Source organism: Dasypus novemcinctus, chromosome X (genome assembly GCF_030445035.2).
Source record: "Dasypus novemcinctus isolate mDasNov1 chromosome X, mDasNov1.1.hap2, whole genome shotgun sequence".
Classification (NCBI taxonomy): Eukaryota; Metazoa; Chordata; class Mammalia; order Cingulata; family Dasypodidae; genus Dasypus; species Dasypus novemcinctus.
The window spans coordinates 179,451,891-179,468,904 of record NC_080704.1 but is presented as its reverse complement, the minus strand read 5'-3'; the positions used below and the strand labels follow the sequence as shown (position 1 = coordinate 179,468,904).

Below are 17,014 nucleotides of genomic sequence, written 5' to 3'. Positions count from 1 at the left end.
CGAAAGCAATGGTGTGGGTACAATAAACAAACATCCATTTGGAAAACAAAACTAGGTCCCTACCTCACACCATCTACAAACGAGTTCATTTGAGACTGATTGAAGTCCTGAGTATGAAAAACAAACCATAAAAGATTTAGAAAAAAGACTCAGGAGAATATCGTCATGATCACGTGGGGAGAATTTCTTAAACCAGACAAAAATTACAAACCAGAAAGGACAAGATCAATAAAAGTGATTGTGTTAAAAGGAAGAGCTTTTGGTCACCAAAGGAAACCAGGGGCCAACTGAGAAGACAAGCAATAGAGTGAGGGAAGACACAGCAGAAGGACTGGTATCTAGAATATATAAAGAATGCCTACAAAATAATGAGGACACAACCTAAATGGAAACACTGGCAAGGCTTGAACAGGTATTTCACAGAATAGGAAACATGGAAAGAGGCTAAATATTACTAATAATCAGGGAAATGTCCATTAAAAGCCCAGCAAGAATATCAAAGAGGAGGGAGCACTTGCTAGCTCATTCCGTGAGGCCGGTGTTACCCTGATCCCAAAGCCAGGCAAAACCTCACAAGAAAAGAGAACTACAGATCTACCATTGTCCTGGTGAATAGAGGTGCAAAGATCCTCAACACAACACGGGCACCGTATTTGCCACTTCCCAGCTCTGCGGCTCTCTGCCTGTTTCCTAACCCCTCTGTGCCTCAGTCTCCCCATTGGTGAAGCAGTGGAAAGAGCTGTGTTCCTTGGGCTGGCAGGAAGACTAGCTGAGTCAGCACATGCCAGCCGCTGAGGCCAGGAAGACGTCAGACCTGGCCCTACCATGTGGTTCAAGGTCAGGTGAAACTTCCTTTCCTGTAGGAAGCTCTCGCCGCCCTTGGAATCGACTCTGCCTTCCTCGGCGACCTTCAGCGCCCACCCAGAGAGGCTCTCTCCTGGCTGCGGGGCCCCAGGTGGGGTCTCGGCTCTTGGCAGGTGGTTCTGCTTGTGAGATCCTGGGGTCAGGTGGTGGTAGGCATCACCTCTGGAATGGAGCCAGCCCCAAGCCCTCAGCCTGGCGCCCAGGAGGCAGTACCTGGAAGGCGACGGGGAGCCCACCTGCCCAGCGTCTGGGAGGGCGCGGCCCGTTCTCACCTGCCCCGGCCAGGTGCCCGCGGCCAGGCCCTCTGCGGTGCCCGCCGTGGCCAGCAGAGGGCAGCAGCGCCCTGCCCTGCCCCGGCGGGCAAAGAGGCGGGCGGGGAGGGGCCGGCCTGCCAGGCTGGGCCCGCGGGATGGGCCGGGCGGGCGCGATTGCATTGTGGGGAGGGAGACCGGGGCTCCGCCGGGACGCGCTCCTGGCGCCGCCAGCTGCTCCTCGGCCCCCCAGGTAGGCAGGAGCGGGGGGCGCGCGGGGTGCCAGGCTGAGGGGCGCTGCCTTGGGACCGTGCGGACCAGGGAGAAGCCAGGGGGCTGCCGGGCAGGCTGGCCGAGGTCAGGCAAAGGCCCCCACCCGGCACTGGCACCTCCCGGTGCCCGGGGCCTGGGGTCCGGGGTGGGGGGGCCCTGGAGCTGGTGGGGGGCATGGAGCTGGGGCTTCTGCCCCCAAATGGGAACGCTGGTGCCAGCCCGGAGCGGGGCTCAGGACGGGGTGGAGGCCAGCCCGGCTCCCAGCCCCCACAGCCACCCAACCGGCCCGGCCGGGTGGCAGAGAGCACCGCTGCTGCCGAGCCCCGACCCGAGCACACCCGGCGCCACGAGCCCCGCGGCTGGCGGCCCTTTCCCTGCCAGCTTGGTGTGCAGATGGTGCCCTATGAGGGTGGGCGGGGAGCCAGCTGCCAGCCGCCACTCCCTCCCCAAAGCACAACTTCCCGGGCTTTGGGGTCGCCTGCCCAGGCCCGTCCAGGATGGTGGGGGTTTTTTTTTTGGGGGGGCGTAAGTGGGCAGCAACCAGGTGCCACTCCCAAAGCTAAGAACTGGGTCCCAGTACCCACCCCCCACGCCGTGGATCGTGAGCCTCAGACCCCTCTCTGGAGCATCCTCTGCTGGCACCGTCACCAAGCTGTACCTGGCACAACTCTGCCAGGCCCCGGGGGCAGGGCTGGGCAGGGACTGCCCGCCGCTGGCTCTCTGGCCGGTCTCATTCAGTGGGGGCGGGGGGCAGTGGAGGGAGACGGTCCCTGGGATGTGCTGCCTTTGTCACATCTCCCCTGCCCCCAGCCTGGACAAAGGCAGGCATTGAGGCCCAGGCCGGGCCCCGCGGCCAGCCACCAGGGCTCCCAAGGCTGAGGCTGGCATTTCGAGGGCTTGGCACCTCTGGCCCTCCTGTGGGGGCACCGTGGTCCATGCGGCCCTTCGCAGCGACCCTGGAGGGGGCAGGCTGGCCTCCTGGCCCAGGAGGCGAGGGCGTAGCATGCAGAGCGGGCACAGAGGGTGCTGGCCCAGGCCGGGGGGTGTGGCCACCACTTGCTGCGTGGGTCACATTTCTCTGGCTGGAGGAAACCCTGGTCCCTTTGTCCCTAGATCCTGGGGGGGGTAGGTCTCCCCAGGAGTGGGGAGTGGTAGGGAGCCCCCTGTCCAGAAGTGGCCTGGTGGGGGTAAGAGCACCAGATAACGGGTCCCTGTGCCTGGGACTTGGGACAGAGGGGACATTGTTGGGCAGAGGCAGGGCTGCCAGCTGTGGTGAAGGGCAGCCGGCGGGAACAGGGCCGAGACACTACCGTCTCCCTCCCACTCAGGACAATGCCCCCCACAGCCATCTTGTGCCCGTTGCCACTGCCCCAGGGCAGCTGAACTGAAGAGACGCACTTGCTCGGCCCCACGCCGCCCGGGACCCCTTTTGTCGCATCCCTTCGTGGCGGTAAGTGCCTGCCACCTGGTCCCCAGGGGTGTCCCTGGGAAGGGGCAGGGAAAGGTCAAAGGGACAGAGCAGGGCCCGGGGGCCCACCGGGAGGGGTGTGCCACCCCCTCTGCACCTCCCCCCACCACCGGCACCCGCCTGCGCCAAGAGCCGCCGCAGGAGATGGCCCCAGGGTCGAGAGGAAGTGCCCATGCCCCTGGAGGTCGGGCCTTCCTGCCTGGGTCCCTCTGATAAGTGGCTCCAGGGCGCCTGCCCAAGGGAGGGCGATGGCCGCGTGCCCCTGGGAACTGGACTCTGCTCCTGGCAGCCAGGGAGCACTGAGTGGCGGCGGGACCGCACGAGACCCCACTTCTACTCAGGCCCCGCGCCAGCTTCTGCCCCCTGCCCTGTGTCCCGGGTCAGGAGAAGGGGGCGTGCGGGACTCCCACAGCCTGGGGACACGCTGGCGTCTCCTGCCCAGCCTGGTCACCCAGGCACACTTGTCCTGGGCGGCTAGCTCAAGGCCAGAACGCCCATCCTGCCTCTCGGGGCGCTTCTGGGGTGAGGCGGAGGGGAGGGGAGGGGGGTGGGCCCCAGGCGCGCGCGCCCCACTTGCCACCTGAGCCTTTCTCCCCCTGACTCGGCTGTGTCACTCTCTTTCCGGCTCTCTCTTCTTCTCACAGCCCCACCTCGGGTCTTGCTCCCCCACTGAGGGGCCTCCCCCCCTCCCCCTCCGCTGTCCTCAGCTGCCCTGACCCTCGCCCCTTGCGCCTGGCCAGCTTTGGGCCTCCCGCTTCCTGGCTGCCTCAGTTTCTCCCTGGCTGCCTCCTCACAGCTTGCCCAGGGCGCCCCCGAAGGGTGTCCCCGCGGCCCGCCGTCTCTCCTGCCTCCCCCCCCAACTTGGGGCTCCCAGCCTGGCTGACGCCGGGCTCTCTCCTGCCTCCCGCCCCCCCCCCCCCCGCCTTGGCCTCTGGCCACCTCCCGTCCCCTCCTCCCGGCCTCCTCTCTGGCCCTCTGTCCTTGTTCTCAGGCCTTTGCGGGACCTGCTCCTCTGTGGCGCAGGCACATGAGCGGTCAAGGATGGAAGATCCCGTTTGCTTTCCGCGCCTGTCCCCGTGCTCTCCCCATCTCCCTCTAGCTGGCCTCGCCCCAGTTTCTCTGTCTTCGGTGATCCCTCTTTCTTCTCCCTCTGCCCTTCTCTTGTTTTTTAATCAACTCTATTTTGCACATTTAAAGCGCCCTTCTCTCTTGCCATCCCTCTCTTTCTCTGTCCCCCCATCCTGTCTGTCCCTCCTGATGTCTGTCCCTCTGTCTTCTCTCCCCACCCCCCTCCCCGGCTCCCATCCTGCCGTACCTCTGCTCCCGTCCTTCTCTCTGGGCCCTTCACCGCCCCGCCCGAGCCTCACCCAGCTCGGCTCTCCCCCAGCGCCCCGTGATGGCTGCCCGCCTCCCGCTGCTGCTGCTGTCCCTGCTGCCACCGCCGCCCCCAGCCCTGGCCCGCCGCTTCTCCGCACCCAACACCACCTTCAACCGCCTGGCGCTGGCGCCAGGCCCCGGCTCGCTCTACGTGGGCGCCGTGAACCGCCTCTTCCAGCTCAGCCCCGAGCTGCAGCTGCAGGCCGTGGCCGTCACCGGCCCCGTGCTCGACAGCCCCGACTGCGTGCCTTTCCGCGACCCGGCCGAGTGCCCGCACGCCCGGCTCATGGACAACGCCAACCAGCTGCTGCTGGTGAGCGGCGGCACCCGCGAGCTGGTGGCCTGCGGGCAGGTGCGGCAGGGGGTGTGCGAGAAGCGGCGCCTGGAGGACGTGGCCGAGGTGCTGTACCAGGCCGAGGACCCCGGCGACGGGCAGTTCGTGGCCGCCAACGTCCCGGGAGTGGCCACGGTGGGCCTGGTGGTGCCCGGGCCCGGGCGAGACCTCCTGCTGGTGGCCCGGGGCCTGGCGGGCAAACTGTCGGGAGGGGTCCCTCCCCTGGCCGTGCGCCAGCTGGCCGGCCCGCAGCCCTTCTCCAGCGAGGGCCTGGGCCGCCTCGTGGTGGGCGACTTCGCCGACTACAACAACAGCTACGTGGGCGCCTTTGCCACGGCCCGCTCCGCCTACTTCGTCTTCCGCCGCCGCGGGGCCCGGGCGCAGACCGAGTACCGCTCCTACGTGGCCCGCGTCTGTCTGGGCGATGCCAACCTGTACTCCTACGTGGAGGTGCCCCTGGCTTGCCGGGGACAGGGCCTCATCCAGGCTGCCTTCCTCGGGCCGGGCGCCCTGCTGGGGGCGTTTGCCGCGGGCCCCGGGGAGGCGCGGGCGGCCCTGTGCGCCTTTCCGCTGGCAGAGCTGGACGGCAGCATGGAGCAGGCCCGGCGGCTCTGCTACACGGCTGGTGGCCGGGGCCCCAGCGGCGCGGAGGAAGCCACCGTGGAGTACGGCGTCACATCCCGCTGCGTCACCCTGCCCCCTGTGAGTGGCCGGGGCCCCAGGCCCCCACGTCTGCCCTTGGCCTCTAGGGCGCCATCTCCTTCTCTCTCAGGGCCTTAGCCTCTGTCCCCTTCTGTCCCCATGCTCGGCGCCGGGGGTGGGGACGGATGCTTGCTTGGGAGAGCCACTCGCTGGCCTGTGCTCTCGGGGCAGTCGGGGAGACCATGGTCCCCTCTGCGGTGCACCCACGACTCGGTGGGGGGCCAATGGCCCGGGACGGGCTCTCTGGCGCAGTGTCCCCCCCCAGGCCCTGGCCTGCTCCATCGAGTCTTCCCAGGATTCCCAGCTCTGCCCTTCAAACTTCGGCTGCTTTCTCTGGTGATTTGTCCTCTGGCCCCGAGTGGGGGGGCATCTCCTCCCACTTTGGGGGTCCCCAACTCTCCCCTCCCTGCCCCCCCCCAGGACTCCCCAGAGTCGTACCCCTGCGGTGACGAGCACACACCCAGCCCCATAGCTGGCCGCCGGCCCCTGGAGGCCGAGCCCCTGCTGTGGCTCCGGCAGCCCATCAGCGCGGTGGCGGCCCTCCAGGCGGACGGGCACACGCTGGCCTTCCTGGGGGACACCCAGGGCCAGCTGCATAAGGTAAGGGGCCCCCGGCCCGGGTCCTCCCCCACTGTCCCACAGGCGCCCCACCCCCAGCCCCCGGCCCCTGCTCTGGGGCCGGCTGGTGTGTCCGAAGGCTGTACCACGCAGGCACGGCTGGCTGGTGCCACCTCCCACTGGGGTCCCAGGAGCCCCCCGTGGCAGCCCCACCTCCCCCGGTCCATGGTGGGCGTGAGGCGTGGGGTGGGCAGTGCCTATCCTCAGAGCCAGCCTGGCCCCAGAAGATTCTCTGAGGCAAACTCCTACCCCTCTGTGGCCTGGTAGTCCCCCACAGTGGCCCTCCCACCCAACAGAAGAGCCCCTGCTTGGCCAAGGGCCTCTCCACCCTGGTGTCCTGGGTCCCGGGGGGTTCCCAGCCCTGGTGAGGCTGAGGGGGTGTGGGTGGGCTGGGTGCCAGCGGGCCCGGCCCATTCTTAATGGCACGAAGGGCCACTTGGGTGGGTGGGCAGGGCAGCAGGCTCCATGGGGACAGGGGCTCCCCGGGAGTGCTCGTGAGTTGGGACAGGTGGGGGGCGGTATCTCAGCAGGCCGGCCCAGCCCTCCCCTCCGACCCTGCCAGGTCTTTCTCAACGGCTCGCGGGGCCAGGTGTACCACTCGCAGCAAGTGGGGCCCGCAGGCTCGGCCATCAGCGCCGACCTGCTGGTGGACGGCGGCGGCGGCCACCTCTACGTCCTCACGGCCCAGCAGGTGAGTGCGGGGCTGAGGGGCTGGGCGAGCGCGGCCCGGGCACCGTGCCCACAGCCTCTCTCCCGCACCTGCCCAGGTGGCCCGGGTGCCCGTGGCGGCCTGCCCCCAGTTCCCCGACTGCGCCAGCTGCCTGCAGGCCCGGGACCCGCTGTGTGGCTGGTGTGTCCTCCAGGGCCGGTGAGCATGGGCCGGCACCCGTGGCGGGCAGAGACATGACCCAGACCGCCCCGCCCGGCCTGCCCTGGCCCGTGAGCCCGCGCGTGTCCTTGGCGTTCCCTCCTGACCCTCCCCCAACCCGCTTGTTTTGGGGCCCGGCCTCCGTCCCCTCTCCCCAGCCACCTGCCCAGCCACCCGGGTCCTCTCCAGCCCATGTTCCCCACAGCAGCCTGCAGGGGCTCACTGCTCCCACATCAGGTCCATGTCCTCCTTGCCACCCAGTGCCTGGCAGCTCCCACCCGCTCAAAGCCAGGCCCCCAGTCAAGTACCCTGGCGTTGAATTCCTCTGACCACGGGGCCCCGGCACTCTCCCCCCGGTCTCGGGCCTCCAGCCGGGCCACCCTCCCCAGCCCTGGCGCTGGTCACCCGGGGATCTCCAAATCCCCCATGCCTCCGGGTGAGCAGGCGGCCCTGTCCGGCAGGTGTACCCGGAAGGGCCAGTGCGAGCGGGCGGCCCAGCCAGCCCAGTGGCTGTGGAGCTATGGGGGGGACAGCCGCTGCCTGCACATCCAGACCCTGCAGCCGGCCCACCACCCCCGCCAGGAGCAGGGCGAGGTGAGGTGCCCCGCGGGGCGTGGGGGGGGTCGCCACCCAGGAAGACGCAGCCTCGCCCCGCCCGGCCCTCCTGAGCTCTACTCTGCCCTGGGCGATGGGGGTCCTGCAGAGCAGCTGCCTGCCCTGTGTCCCTCCCACGTGTCCCCAGGTCACCCTGTCTGTCCCTCGGCTGCCTTCCCTGGCCCTGGATGAGTACTTCCACTGTGCCTTTGGGGACTACGAGAGCTTGGCTCAAGTGGAAGGGCCCCAAGTGGCCTGTGTCACCCCTCCCCATGACCAAGTGCCACCCAACCCTCCAGGCACAGGTGAGGGGGCCCGGAGGAGGGCAGGGGGACCAGGTCAGGAGCCGGAGAGGGTGGAGCCAGTGACCCGCCCTGCCCCCGCCATCCCTTCCAGATCACGTCACCGTGCCCCTGACCCTGATGTTCGAGGACGTGGCCGTGGCGACGGCCAACTTCTCCTTCTACGACTGCGGCGCCGTCCAGGCTTTGGACGTGGCGGCCCCGTGAGTCCCTGGGCCTGGCTCCTAGTGGGGGGGCGGAGCAGAGGGACCCCAGACTGTGCCTGGCCTGAGCAGCCCCCTGCCCTGCCCCTCCAGGTGCCGCGCTTGTGTGGGCAGCCTCTGGCGGTGCCACTGGTGCCCCCAAAGCAGTCAGTGCGTGCATGGGGGACACTGTCCAGAGGGCGAGAGGACCGTCTACAGCACCCAGGAGGTGGGTGGGGCTGACGGGCGGGGCCGCCTCCTCTCGCCCTGTCGCTTCCGCCGCCACCGCCCAGGTGGGCTAAGGGTCTCTATTCCCCAGGTGGACACCCAGCTGCGTGGCCCAGAGGCTTGCCCGCGGGTCGAGGGCCTGGCGGGTCCCGCCCTGGTGCCCGTGGGCTGGGAGAGCCGGCTGGCCCTGCGCGTGCAGAACCTGCAGCACTTCCTGGTGAGTGTGCGGGGCCGGGGCGGGGGGTTGGCGCGGGGCCGGGGCGCTGACAGTGTACTCCCCTCAGGGCCGGCCTGCCCCCTACCACTGCTGGCTGGAGCTGCCGGGAAAGCCGCAAAAGCTGCCCGCCGTCCTGGAGGAGAGCGCTGGGGACGCGGGCCTCATCCACTGCGAGGCCCGGCAGGTGGATGGCCGCCCCCGGCCCCCGGCGCCCGCCCTCCTCGGCCCCCCACACTCACCAGAGCCGTGAGCGCGGGGTCCTGGGGAGTCCGGGCACCAGACTGTGGTGCCCGTTAGTGGGGGGATGCCTTGGAGGAGCCAGGGGTGCCCTGGGGGGGGGGTCAGGGCCTGACGCAGCCCTCCTGCCACAGTTCCGCCCCTCCACGTCCCAGCGGGAGCTCCCCGTGCCCATCTACGTCACCCGGGGCGAGGTCCAGCGGCTGGACAATGCGGCCCCTCTCCGCGGTGAGCCGGGGGCGGCAGAGGCAGGGCGGGTACGGGCCCGTGGCCCAGGGCCAGGGCCTCAGCGTGTCGCCTGCCCCTCTCCAGTGACCCTGTACGACTGCGCAGTGGGCCACCCCGACTGCAGCCACTGTCAGGCAGCCAACGGGAGCCTGGGCTGTGTGTGGTGCAGCCATGGCCAGCCGGCCTGCCGCTACGGGCCCCTGTGCCCGCCTGGGGCTGCCGAGCCCGTGTGCCCCACGCCCAGCATCCACTCGGTGAGCGCCCACCCACCCCCAACTCCAGGGCGGAACTCGGGGCTCCCACCCAGCCTGCCCTGTCCCATCCCTTTCCCGGGCCAGCCCCAAGGGATCTGAGCCAGCCCCCATGGCCTCTGGTCCCCGAGGCCTGTGGGTTTGGGGGATCCCATCTGCCCTCCTTCCCCGTGACAGATTGAGCCCCTGACCGGCCCCCCCGAGGGGGGCCTGGCCCTCACCATCCTGGGCTCCAATCTCGGCCGGGACTTTGCCGACGTAGAGGACGCCGTGCGCGTGGCCGGCCGGCCCTGCCGCCCCGACCCAGCTCTCTACCAGATCTCGGCTCGGTGAGACTCCAGGGGGGGAGCCCGCCCCTCGAGGCAGGCAGCGGCAGAGAGGGGCACCCCCCCAGAGAAAGGCTGGCAGCCGGGGTCAGAAGAAGGACACAAGCCAGGGGAGCGGGGAGGGCAAAAGAGGGAGAGCAGCCGGCGGGGGCTGGGGCCACGGGGCGCGGGGTCCAGGCCATGGCTGGCGCCGACTCTGGCCGGGCTCCCTAGGATTGTGTGTGTGACGTCGCCCGCCCCCAATGGCACCGCTGGGCCGGTCCAGGTGGCCATTAGGAGTCGGCCACCAGGCATCTCCAGCCAGCGCTTCACCTACCAGGTCAGTGCCCAGCCTGGGGACGGCAGGAAGGGCGGGCAAGAGGGGTTGGGCACCAAGGTGAGGGCTCTGAACTTGACCTGAGGGGAGCAGCAGAGCAGAGAGTGGGCTGGGGTGCCAGCGGAGACAGGAGGGGGAGCTGTCAGGCATCTGCCTCCTGGGAGAGAGGACTCGGGCTGCCTCCAGCACCCTCCTAAGTCCTGCTAGGGCCCTTCCAGGGCGGGGAGCCCGGGGCAGGAACAGTGGGGAGCGGGGCTGGGGTAGCATCAGGGAGTCCGTTTGCCGTGTGAGGCACCCCAAGGACGGGCAGCAAGGAGGCAATTGGACTCTGGGCTGTGGAGCTTGGGGGCCTGGGGGGTGCAAGCTGTGGCAGAGGAGGAGGCCATCCCGAGGGGAGAGATGGACAGGGAAGAGAGAAGAGGACCCATCATGGGCCGTGGACTGCAGAAGCCAGGGTGCTTCCGGAAGGAAAGTATGGTTAGCGGTGGCCCCCGGGATAAAGCTGAGAATCATGGCTGCGCCGGGCAGCCCAAGGGCCTTGGGGACCGGGCCAGGTGGGGAAGTGCCGGGTCGGCCTGCGTGCCTGCCCCAGCCCACCCTGTCCTCCAGGATCCCGTCCTTCTGAGCCTGAGTCCCCGGCGCGGCCCCCAGGCGGGGGGCACCCAGCTCACCATCCATGGGCAGCACCTGCAGACAGGAGGCAACGTCAGTGCCTTCGTGGGGGGCCAGCCCTGTCCCATGTGAGTAGGCGGCAGGCAGGGCACTCCCTGGGGGCGTCGGCGTCCCCTTCTGGACCATGGGGGCTGGTGGGCTGCAGGCTCACCCCTCAAAGACCTTGTGCTCCCCCCCCCACTGGCACTGCCCTCCTTGAGGAAGGGCCCTGGCTCCAGGACGAAGGGCAGCTTGGCAGGGCCCAGGTGACGCCTCTCCTCTCTCCCCACTGCCCCCGTAGCCAGGAGCCCGTGTGCCCCAATGCCATCGTGTGCCACACCATGCCCCAGGCAGCCCCAGGAGAGGTCGTCGTTCGCGTGGTCTTTGGCCACGCCCAGCGCACGCTGCCCGGCAGCCCCTTCCTCTATACCCCTGACCCCCAGCTCCTGGCGGCAGAGCCCAGCACCAGCTTCTGGGGGTGAGGAGCGCCGTGCACCCAGGGGGCAGGGGGCACTGGGGCCCGCCCGCCCCGTCCTCTGACTGCTGTCCCTGCACAGGGGTGGGCGGCTGATCCGTGTCCGAGGGACGGGCCTGGACGTGGTGCAGCGGCCCCTGCTGTCGGTGAAGCTGGAGGCGGCGGCAGGGCAGGCTGGGGGGCCGCTGGCCCGGCCCCCGGACCCGAGGCCGCTGAGCTGTGGGGTCGCCGCTGCAGCCCCCCAGGCTTGCATCCAGCTTGCGGAGGGCTGGCTGCAGGTGAGCCCCCACCCGTGGGCTGCGGGGCCGCCCCGCCCCTTGGGAGCGCGCGGGGGAGCCTGGCTCACCCTGCCCGGCCGCCCCACAGTGCTCCACCGTCTGCGCCGTGAACTCGTCCAGCCTCCTGCTGTGCCTGAGCCCCGCCGTGCCCGACGGGGCGCGCCCGCACCAGGTCTTCTTCCACCTGGACAACGTGCGGGTGGACTTCGCCCGCGCCAGCGGCGGCCAGGACTTCCGCTACCAGCCCAACCCCCGCCTGGCCCCGCTCAGCCGCGACGGGGCGGCCGGGCCCTACCGCCTCAAGCCGGGCCACGTGCTGGACGTGGAGGTGAGCGGCCACGGTGGGGCGAGGCGGGGCGGGGCCAGGGCGGTGCTGGGGGCGGAGCGGGGTGGTGCTGGGGGGCGGTGCTGGGGGTGGGGCGGGGCCAGGGCGGTGCTGGGGGCGGGGCAGGCAGCGCTGGAGGCGGGGAGGGGCGGGACCAGGGGCGGGGCGCGGCGGCTCTGGAGGCGGGGTGGCGGCGCGGGGCGGGGCCCGGGGGCGGGGCCCGGGGGCGGGGCCCGGGGCGGGGCCCGGGGCGGGGCCGCGCCCGGCTCAGACTCGCCCGGCCGCTCCCAGGGCGAGGGCCTCAACCTGGGCATCAGCAAGGAGGAGGTGCGCGTGCGCATCGGGGCCGGGGAGTGCCTGGTGAAGACGCTCACGCTCACCCACCTGTACTGCGAGCCGCCCCCGCGGGCCCCGCGCCCGGCCAACGGCTCCAGCACCCTGCCGCAGTTCGTGGTGAGGCCGGGCCCCCGAGGCGGGGCCGGGAGGGGGGCGCCAGGGCGCGGGGGCCAGGGCGCTCAGGAGCCCTCCGCCCCCAGGTGCAGATGGGCAACGTGCGCCTGGCCCTGGGCCCCGTGCAGTACGAGGCGGAGCCCGCGCTGGCCGCCTTCCCCGTGGGCGCTCAGGTGGGCCTGGGCATCGGCGCCGCTGTGCTGATCGCCGCCGTGCTCCTCCTCACGCTCATGTACAGGTGAGAGGGGTGGGGGCCGGCGACCCGCCCCTGCCTCCGCCCCTCGTGGGAGTCTCCCTCCCGAGCCCACGCAGTCTCCCCACCCACCACCTGGCCAGGGGGCGCCTGCGGCTGACCCCTGGCCCTTGGGCTCCAGGCACAAGAGCAAGCAAGCCCTACGCGACTACCAGAAGGTTCTGGTGCAGCTGGAGAACCTGGAGGTCGGCGTGGGCGACCAGTGCCGCAAGGAGTTCACAGGTGGGGCGGGGACCAGGTGGGGACAGGGACAGGATGGTGGCAGAGGGTTCCCCCTGGCTGGAGCCCACACCACTGTGTGCAGACCTGATGACGGAGATGACGGACCTCAGCAGTGATCTGGAGGCCAGCGGGATCCCCTTCCTGGACTACCGCACGTACGCGGAGCGTGTCTTCTTCCCGGGCCACCGCGGGCGCCCGCTGCAGCCGCCTCCCGATGGCCCCGAGGAGGAGGGCCGCCGCGCCACCGTGCGCCAGGGCCTCACGCAGCTCTCCAACCTTCTCAACAGCAAGCTCTTCCTCCTCACGGTGTGCGCCTCGGGCTGCGGAGGAAGTTGGGGTGTGCGGGGCGAGGTGCGCGTGGAGGTGTGGGCAGGGGCTGCCTGGGAGTGAACGTCCCCTTCCCCCGCTCGCCTAGCTCATCCGTACCCTGGAGGGGCAGCCCAGCTTCTCACAGCGGGACCGCTGCCACGTGGCCTCGCTGCTGTCCCTGGCGCTACACGGCAAGCTTGAGTACCTGACGGACATCCTGCAGACGCTGCTCAGCGACCTGGCCGCCCACTGTGTGGACAAGAACCCCAAGCTCATGCTGCGCAGGTGGGCCGCCGCAGGTCGCAGACACAGCGGGCAGGGGGGCCACACGGCACGCCCCCGTCACCTGGGGCCTCTTCTCTCCAGGACCGAGACCATGGCGGAGAAGCTGCTCACCAACTGGCTAGCCATCTGTCTCTACACGTTCCTGAGGGTGAGGGGCCCTGCCCAGCCTGGACGGCACCCTTCTCCCCGCCTTGGGGACTTAGCCCGTGGCCTGACATCTGCCCCAGGGGCCTATGAGAGGAGGGTGGCTAAGGGGTCCCGGTGGGGCACCCAGAAGGGACCAGGGCTCCGAGCCCTTTGTCAGGTGGGATGGGAGGTGGAGGCCGAGAAGGACCTGCCACGGCCCAGGTCTCCCGCCCCAGGCCTGCTATCATCTACCCTCGGGGACCGCCCCTGCCTCAGCCCCTCGGGAGGGCCGGCTGTCCCCCGGCCGCCCGGCCGACCCCTGCCTGTCCTGATGGCCGTAGGAAGTGGCTGGGGAGCCGCTGTACATGCTCTTCCGGGCCATCAAGTACCAGGTGGACAAGGGCCCTGTGGACGCGGTGACGGGCAAGGCCAAGCGGACCCTGAACGACAGCCGCCTGCTGCGGGAGGACGTGGAGTTCCGGCCGCTGACGCTGATGGTGCTGGTGGGCCCTGGCCCGGGCGGGGCCGCGGGGGGCAGCGGGGAGCAGCGCGTGCCGGCCCGCGTGCTCGACACGGACACCATCACTCAGGTCAAGGAGAAGGTGTTGGACCAGGTCTACAAGGGCACGCCCTTCTCCCAGAGGCCCTCGGTGCAGGCCCTAGATCTGGGTGAGCCAGCCCGCCCCCCTCCTTCCCTGCACGCCCACCCTGCCCTGCCCCTCCTGGGCCCTCTCCTGCAGGGGCCTCAGCTCTGCCTGCCCAAAGTGGCTTCCCCGTGTCCCTCCAGAGTGGCGCTCGGGCCTGGCCGGTCACCTGACCCTGTCGGATGAGGATCTGACCTCGGTGACGCAGAGCCACTGGAAGAGGCTTAACACCCTGCAGCACTACAAGGTGCGGGGGCGGGGGGTCCCGCAAGGTGGCAGTGGGTCTGGCCCTGGTCTCGGACCGCCTACAAAGGAGCCTGGCCCTCCGCTCCCCTCCCGCAGGTCCCAGATGGCGCGACAGTGGGGCTCATCCCCCAGCTGCACAACGGGGGCGCCGTCTCCCAGAGTCGGGCCCAGAGCTGCCCCTCCGGGGAGAGTGAGTCCCTGGGCCGCGCCCTCCTCTCCTCGGCTTGCCCCTCCCCACCCCCCACTTGCCCTCCCCTCTCCTCCCACCCGGCCTTCCCCCGCTGGGTGAGTGGGAGGTGGGGGTCCTCGGGCCGGAGGGGCCAGGCCCTGGGAACGAGGCCAGGGCTTCTGGGCCCTCAGATATCCCCATGCTCGAGGACGGCGACGAGGGCGGGGTGCGCCTCTGGCATCTGGTGAAGGCCACCGAGGAGCCAGAAGGGGCCAAGCCACGGCGCAGCAGCCTGCGGGAGCGGGAGCGGGCACGGGCCAAGGCCATCCCGGAAATCTACCTCACCCGCCTGCTCTCCATGAAGGTCCGGGCGGCCCTGGGGGAGGTGGGGGCAGGTGGAAGGCACAGCCGGAGGTGGGGGGGGCCGCCGCGGGGTGGCGGGGGATGGGCGGGGGGGGAAGGGACGAGGGCCTCTGGGGGGCAGCCGGCCCTGCCCCGCCCCACGGCCCTCTCCCGCACGCGCCCTGCCTCCCAGGAGCCTGCTCCCCAAACCCCCCACGGCCGCCCCCCAAACCGGCGGGCGGGCCCCCTCCCACTTGGCAGGGCACGCTGCAGAAGTTCGTGGACGACACGTTCCAGGCCATCCTGAGCGTGAACCGCCCGGTGCCCATCGCGGTCAAGTACCTGTTCGACTTCCTGGATGAGCTGGCGCTGAAGCACGGCATCGAGGATGCGGAGACCCTGCACATCTGGAAGACCAACAGGTGCCAACCCCGTGTGCCCCCACACCGTGCACGTGGGCACCTCGAGGCCCAGAGAGGGCAGGGGGCGTCTGGGCCGCGACCGGCACCCGGGCCCGGCGTTGCCCACCCTTGACTTCCGGCAGCTGGGTCACGGGGACAGCTCCCAGGGCCGCCTGACGTCCAAACACGCGGGGCGGGGGGGTGGGGGCCAGGGCGGCTGGGGGGCCCGCGGGAGCTGGGATGGCAGCCCCCGGGCCCGGCCCGTGTCCCCAGCCTGCTGCTGCGGTTCTGGGTGAACACCCTGAAGAACCCCCAGTTCATCTTCGACGTGCGGCTGTCAGACAACGTGGACGCCATCCTCGCCGTCATCGCGCAGACCTTCATCGACTCCTGCACCATCTCCGAGCACAAAGTGGGCCGGGTGAGGGCGGGCAGCTGGCAAGGGGCGGCCTCGCCGGCGAAGGCCCCAGGCCAAGTGCCGAGCCCTGGGCGCCGCCCAAGAGCCGGTGGGGGGAGGGGCCGGGAGGTAGCGCCTTCACCACCCAGCTCAGGTCTGGTTCCCCCCCCCCACCGGACAGGACTCCCCCGTGAACAAACTGCTCTACGCCCGCGAGATCCCTCGCTACAAGCAGATGGTGGAGAAGTAGGTGTCGGGCAGGTCGAGGGCAGGGGCCCGGGGCCTGGCGGGTCCCTGAGCCTGTCCCCACGCCTGCTCCAGATACTACGCCGACATTCGCCAGAGCTCCCCCACCAGCTACCAGGAGATGAACTCGGCCCTGGCCGAGCTGTCTGGGGTGAGGCACGGCCCGGGGGGTGCACCCCTGCCCATTTGGAGAGAGAAGGATGGGGCAGGGGCGGGAGCCCGGGGCTGGCTACAGGGAGGAGGGGAGCCTTACCCACTCCGCGTGCTGCCCCCAGAACTACACTTCTGCCCCCCACTGCCTGGAGGCCCTGCAGGAGCTCTACACCCACATCCACAGGTACTACGACCAGGTGAGGCCCGGTCACCACTCTGGGGGGGGGGCCCCCACCTGGGCTTCCGGGAGCAGAGGGAACCCCATGAACCAGCCCTGGGGGTGGGAGGAGGGAGGTGAGGCCCAATCCAGACATTCGTGACATGAAGTGGGTGCTTGGGGGTGGGGGGTAGGGGGGAGATAGGCCCTGGGCCAGCGGGAGGTGGACTGGGGCCTAAGGTGGGCCCCTGCTGTGCCCGGGCAGATCATCAGTGCCCTGGAGAGTGACCCCGTCAGTCAGAAGATGCAGCTGGCCTGCCGCCTGCAGCAGCTTGCCGCCCTGGTGGAGAACAAAGTCACCGACCTGTGAGCTCCGGCCAGCTCAGGAGCAGCGGCAGGACCCCCCGATGTCGTGCCTGACGAGCCCCGGATGGAGCCCAGGACTGAGGGGCTGGCAGAGCGGGGGGCAGGGGGCGCAGCCAGGCGCGGTGCCCAGCAGTGGGCTCCCCGGAGCCACCGCCGCCCTCCAGTCCGCCCTGCATGCCCCTCCCTTGGCTCACTTCTAAATTATAGTGGTCCCCACCCCTTCTCTGCCTTTCTGCCCACCACCACTGTATTTATTTGCTTGCTGGAAAATCACATCTGGAAATAAAATCGAAATATGCCTTTTTAGAAAAAGCGCAGCCCCTGCCTCCCCTGGGAGACCCCTCAGCGGAACTGCCCTCCCTAATCTGGCTGGCTGGGAGCCCCCACAGCCCCACTTTCGGCTGGGACTCCTTAGGCGCCTTGCTCACCCTCTGGCCCTGCGGGGAAGCTGCCCTCCCTGCCCTGCCCCCTTCCGGGGCTTTCGGGGTGCAGGAACGTGGGACCACATCACTGCGGTCTTGGGACAGGCAGGCCAGTCCTTGGCCCCCCTGCTTTCCTCTGAGTGCCCCAGCAGCCCCCTGAAACTGGCCTCCTGCCTCCACTCCTACCTCCCACCACCATGCATTTCTCCCGGAAGCATCTAGAATGGTAGGAAGAGCAAAAGTGTCTGTCAGCCTCTGCTGGCAGTCCAGGCTACTGGCCCCCCACCCCAGCTGATGCCCCGTGGCCACCCAGAGGCCTGCCCTCCCCCCTACCACTGTGGGTGCAGTTCACGTGGAGGTGCCCAGGCCTGCCTGTCTTTCTGTCAGCAGGCCCAGCCCTGCCCGGGGGCTTCCACCCACCTTGCTGGAACCCCATTTCAACCGATCCGAAGTCCTGGGGC

General features: G+C 69.8%; 1 protein-coding gene across 13 annotated transcripts; it reads left to right on the top strand.

The window, feature by feature from the left end:
- Positions 1–871: 871 nt before the first annotated feature.
- Positions 872–16,443, top strand: PLXNB3 (plexin B3). 13 transcript variants are annotated; one of them, XM_058291752.2, is made up of 37 exons: positions 1,257–1,368; positions 2,763–2,838; positions 4,244–5,269; positions 5,690–5,869; positions 6,450–6,578; positions 6,655–6,755; positions 7,217–7,349; positions 7,498–7,654; positions 7,746–7,854; positions 7,948–8,062; positions 8,153–8,278; positions 8,346–8,462; positions 8,650–8,743; positions 8,828–8,997; positions 9,172–9,323; positions 9,534–9,639; positions 10,246–10,376; positions 10,589–10,765; positions 10,845–11,040; positions 11,129–11,368; positions 11,657–11,818; positions 11,902–12,053; positions 12,190–12,290; positions 12,373–12,596; positions 12,706–12,884; positions 12,966–13,032; positions 13,352–13,513; positions 13,601–13,679; positions 13,798–13,901; positions 13,997–14,090; positions 14,261–14,433; positions 14,673–14,833; positions 15,086–15,233; positions 15,391–15,455; positions 15,531–15,606; positions 15,731–15,792; positions 16,031–16,443. In XM_058291752.2, exons 1-37 carry the CDS (start codon positions 1,274–1,276, stop codon positions 16,329–16,331), a joined length of 5,940 nt encoding a protein of 1,979 aa, XP_058147735.1. In that variant the 5' UTR covers positions 1,257–1,273; the 3' UTR covers positions 16,332–16,443. The 13 variants fall into 13 exon arrangements, with proteins under 13 accessions (XP_058147739.1, XP_058147735.1, XP_058147734.1 ...); XM_058291756.2 differs by lacking the exon at positions 1,257–1,368 and adding an exon at positions 872–955 and having other exon boundaries at positions 2,717–2,838; positions 13,352–13,679; XM_058291751.2 differs by having other exon boundaries at positions 13,352–13,679; positions 14,709–14,833.
- Positions 16,444–17,014: the final 571 nt, after the last annotated feature.

Bases quoted from the DNA above. Each gene is read 5' to 3' on its own strand.
- PLXNB3 (XM_058291750.2), top strand. From the start codon at position 1,274: ATGGGCCGGGCGGGCGCGATTGCATTGTGGGGAGGGAGACCGGGGCTC. The intron at 12,597-12,705 runs GTGTGCGCCTCG...CCGCTCGCCTAG, and splicing joins GCAAGCTCTTCCTCCTCACG to CTCATCCGTACCCTGGAGGG. The intron at 15,793-16,030 runs GTACTACGACCA...GTGCCCGGGCAG, and splicing joins CTCTACACCCACATCCACAG to ATCATCAGTGCCCTGGAGAG.